The 4,237-nt window shown below is 33.2% G+C and overlaps 1 protein-coding gene across 1 annotated transcript; it reads left to right on the forward strand.

The window, feature by feature from the left end:
- Positions 1 to 654: 654 nt before the first annotated feature.
- Positions 655 to 3,545, forward strand: LOC110794423 (putative F-box protein At5g55150). The gene is made up of 2 exons (XM_056833538.1): positions 655 to 837; positions 2,196 to 3,545. The coding sequence occupies exon 2, from the start codon at positions 2,214 to 2,216 to the stop codon at positions 3,423 to 3,425; it is 1,212 nt and encodes a 403-aa protein (XP_056689516.1). The 5' UTR covers positions 655 to 837; positions 2,196 to 2,213; the 3' UTR covers positions 3,426 to 3,545.
- The last annotated feature ends 692 nt before the right edge of the window (positions 3,546 to 4,237 follow it).

The raw sequence follows: 4,237 nt of genomic DNA on the forward strand, positions 1-4,237 counted from the left end.
AAACATATAAATTAGATAGAGTCGAACGCATATAAACATATTGATTAAAATGGTAAGAATTTATTCAAGAGGCTAGATTGATTAAAATGCTTCTTTGGGGTTTTCCTATTGGGTAAGTTGTCATTATATTTTCAATCTATTCTATAATCGTGGAGGGTATTTTTGTAATCCAAAAAAACATTTAAAGTGGATTTACTAAAATAATCTCACATTACTTATATAATAGAGATTAAAACATTCATATGATAATATAAAAGGAAATGTAAATAACATTTTAAAACACCCAAAAAAATGTAAAGAACAAAAAGAAACGGACGGAGTAACTACTCCTAACTTTACCGTAATAATGTTGCTACACATATTAGAATAATAGTTGTATTCTAATTCTATTCCGTAACAAAATCACAAAGTAAGAGTTTTACTTCGTAATCCGTATTTATTAAGGATTCCTAGTTATTACTGTACTATAATCACAAAGTAAGAGTTTTCTTTATTTATTTTCTTAATTAAAGTCAAAAGGTTTTGGTTAAACTCGAAAGTGGAAACAATGTTTGAAACAAAAGTGGAAAGTGGAAAGTGAAAAGTGAATGAGTGGAACTGTGGAACTGTGGAAATAGGAGTTATTGTCTGTGTCTGACGCATGTCGTGTACTCCGTATATAATCCGAATTCTAACAGGAATATGGAACGTCATCACCTATTTAATAAAATAAAGTCCAATGCCTAAACCTCACACACTAGTACATTAATTACCAACGAGATCCACCAGCCGGCTACCACGCGCCGCCGTACCATCCACCTTACGTAGCTGCAACCTTCTCTGTTTCTTCATCGATTGGTAAGCTTAGCTTGCTTTTCCCTGTTCTCTCTCAGTTCTTTAGATTTTTCTATGATAGCTTAGCTTGCTTTTCCCTGTCTCAGTTCTTTAGATTTTTCTATGATAATTAGGATTTAGGAACTATGGACTATTTGTTTCATTGATTTTGAAATTATATCGATTTGATTTTAAATATTGGCTGGTTTTTTTGTTTTTTTTTTTGTGATTCCTTATTTTTCCTATTGGAAACTATGGACTATTTGTTTCATTGATTTCCATAAATTATATCGACTTGGTAAGCTTTAGTGTTAAGGGGAAATAAGGGGCTTTTGGGGATAGGATTTGAACTCGTTCAAATATAATTCCTCCGTTCTTATTTACTCTTACTAAAAATTATAAAAGTCTATACTTTGAAAATATTTATGAAGACGAATTTAACAAGATAACGTGATTATATTTTATCTTGTGCATAAATGACAAAATCCGATCAAATGAGGGTGTAAGAATATTGTTAAAGTCAAACTGTTCTTAAAACTAAATAATAAGAACAGAGGAATTACTAATGCCTGGAAGCAAATATGTAGTTGACGGCGATGGAAGCGGCGGTCAAAGTTGATGGTGCAGTAGGTTCAAGGTTGTATTGCAATGTTGAAATAATTGATGTTGTATAGTTACAATAGGTCGAGATGTGATTAAATATCTAGTTATTTGGACTTAAGAAATATTCGTTTGCATTAAGTTGAAATTAGAAGATCAATGATGGTCAAGTGTCTGCTTGCTATCAGCTAGGTCATGGGTTTGATCCCCCTTTATTAAGTTTGAAATCAATTTTAGAGAAATTAAGTACTCCCCCGTTCCTAAATAAGCGTCACTTCTCTATTTTTGGCGTTTCCTTATAAGGGTCACTTTTCTATTTTTAAACATATACTTTTCCCACTTTTTCATACACTTTTCACACTTTTCCATACACTTTTTCCACTTTTCTATAAATCCCGATTACTTTTACTTACATATTCTACACTTTTTCACTTTTCAATCCCTACATCCACTTTTATTTGTACTTTATTAATAAATAATTATCTACTTTTTCCTTTCCCCAAAACAAAAACGTACATTCTCAATCATTACATCTTACACACTTCACAATTTTATTAAGGTCCGTGCCGTTCCCAATAAGTGACACTTATTTAGGAACGAAGGGAGTAGAAAATTCAACATTGTGACTTGATCTTTCTAACATGCGTCATATATGGCTATGAGGTTAGGCCTCCATTTTATTTTGGCTCATCAAGATTTGATTGCAGTATTAGTGAGTCCCTAGATGAGTTCATCAATTGATCTTCGTGTTTTGACCTTGTAATTGTATTGGGTTTTTTTAGATCAATTTGGAGTTTACCATGGCAGATTGGAGTGAGATCCCAGAAGACATTTATAGAAAAATCGCAGTTGAGCATCTGGAAAATTTAGAAGATTTTGAAGCTTTTAAAGAGGTTTGTTCAAAGTGGAGATATGCAGTGAAGGGTGTGAATTTCTGCCCATCAAAAAATACCCAACTTCCTTGGCTGATGCTTGCTGATCCACCTAACAGCCCACACCGCAGATTTTACAGTCTCTCTAAACAAATGTTTCGAAAATTCAATCTTCCCCAGTTAGACGATAAGGAAGATGATGATCACCTGAGGTATTTCTCTTCGAAAGGTTGGCTGGTTTCTGTTAGCAGGATGAATCGTAACATCACCCTTTTCGACCCTTTCTCTGGTAAAGTAATCAAGCCACCAAGTGTGCCATTGGATTTAATGGAGTCAGCTTACGAAGAATGGGATGACGATGATTATCTATGTTTCTTTTGGAAATTTATCCTATCTGCAAATTCATCATGCTGTGATGATTTTTCTGTTGCAATGGTGTTTGAGAGAACCAGGAAGTTGGCTTTTTGGAAACCTGGGGAACACAAGTGGACTGAACCCACTGTGGATTTTCCCACCAACATTGTGTATGACGTTTGTTATTTCAAAGGAGAATTCTATGCAATTGACAACATAGGAAAAGTTGTGGCATTTGGAAGTGGGATATCAAAGAGGCAGCCAAGAATCGTTGCTGATTTGCTTGCTCAAGGTCTTGTATCAAATTGTTCTGTAAATTTATACCTAGTCGTAGTAGAAAGCTCACTTTTGGTAATACATAGGGATGTGTTTCTACTTGAAGAAGAAGCCAAGGAGAATGAAGATTATTACTGGACAAAATCTTTTGAGATATTTGAGTTGAATGTTGAAAATGGTGAAGCCAAACGTGTTAAGTGTGTGGGCGATTGGGCTATCTTTGTAGGCCTCAATTCTACCTTCTCTATTGAGGCAACATCGGATATACGTGGTTGTAGATCTAATTGTATTTATTTTACAGATGATTGTTGCGAATTTTATCTTGGTAGTGGTGTTTCACGCGGAGGAGGAAGCGATATAGGTATCTACAGCTTGACTGAACAAAAGATCATTCAGCGAATTTATGGAGGTCCTTCACAATTCAATTTTCTCACCCCACCTATGTGGTTGGAGCTGCCTCGTCAAACTGTGCAGGTAGCTGAAATTGCTAAAATATCACCTAAAAATTGATAAGCTGCTGAAGTTGTTTGTATTAGCTGTTTGGTATAACTAGTTTGTACTTGATTTTTTTTTATTGACATTCTTTTTCCATAAAGGTTTTATTAATCGATATTATTCTTTCTCTTCTTAGATCATTCTTATTTACCATACAGAGTACGGAGTAACAACGAGGAACTGTCGAATGTTCGAAATTATTGTAGCAAAATTATTCCGGTTAACTTGCTTTTTTTTTTATTATTTTTTTTATTATTTTATTTTAGGGAACTTGCTTTTAGTTTCTACACTATATTAGAATCTCGTGCATGTACGGATATTTGAAAATTATTGACTATCTTTTTTTATAAAATATTTAACTGAAATATTTATCCTTTAAATCTATTGGGTAATTAATAAATCTCGAATTTACTCATTTTATCATATAATATACAATATCCGTCCTACTACGTATTATATATTTTACATGTTTAATACTTCCTCCGTTCCGGAAATATCGCACCATGGTTGACTTTTACTCATCTAACCATTACTTTGACTCTTAATATCTCAAATCGTGTGCAAGTAAAAATTATAAAAAATTAATATTTAAAAAATATATATCGATACGAATCTAACATGACCCTACATGACTTAAAATTCCTTACGTACGAATCACAAAAAATCGTCAAAGTCGTAGTGTGAATAGTATAAAAAACAAATGGTGCGATATTTCCGGAACGGAGGAAGTATGATGATTTGACCAAAAAAATTTATATGGCTAATATGCTAATTTGACCAAAATATTGAGTAAACCTTTTTTCTATTGTTGATATGAAGATTTGACT

This window comes from Spinacia oleracea, chromosome 6, assembly GCF_020520425.1.
Source record: "Spinacia oleracea cultivar Varoflay chromosome 6, BTI_SOV_V1, whole genome shotgun sequence".
NCBI classification, from domain to species: Eukaryota; Viridiplantae; Streptophyta; class Magnoliopsida; order Caryophyllales; family Amaranthaceae; genus Spinacia; species Spinacia oleracea.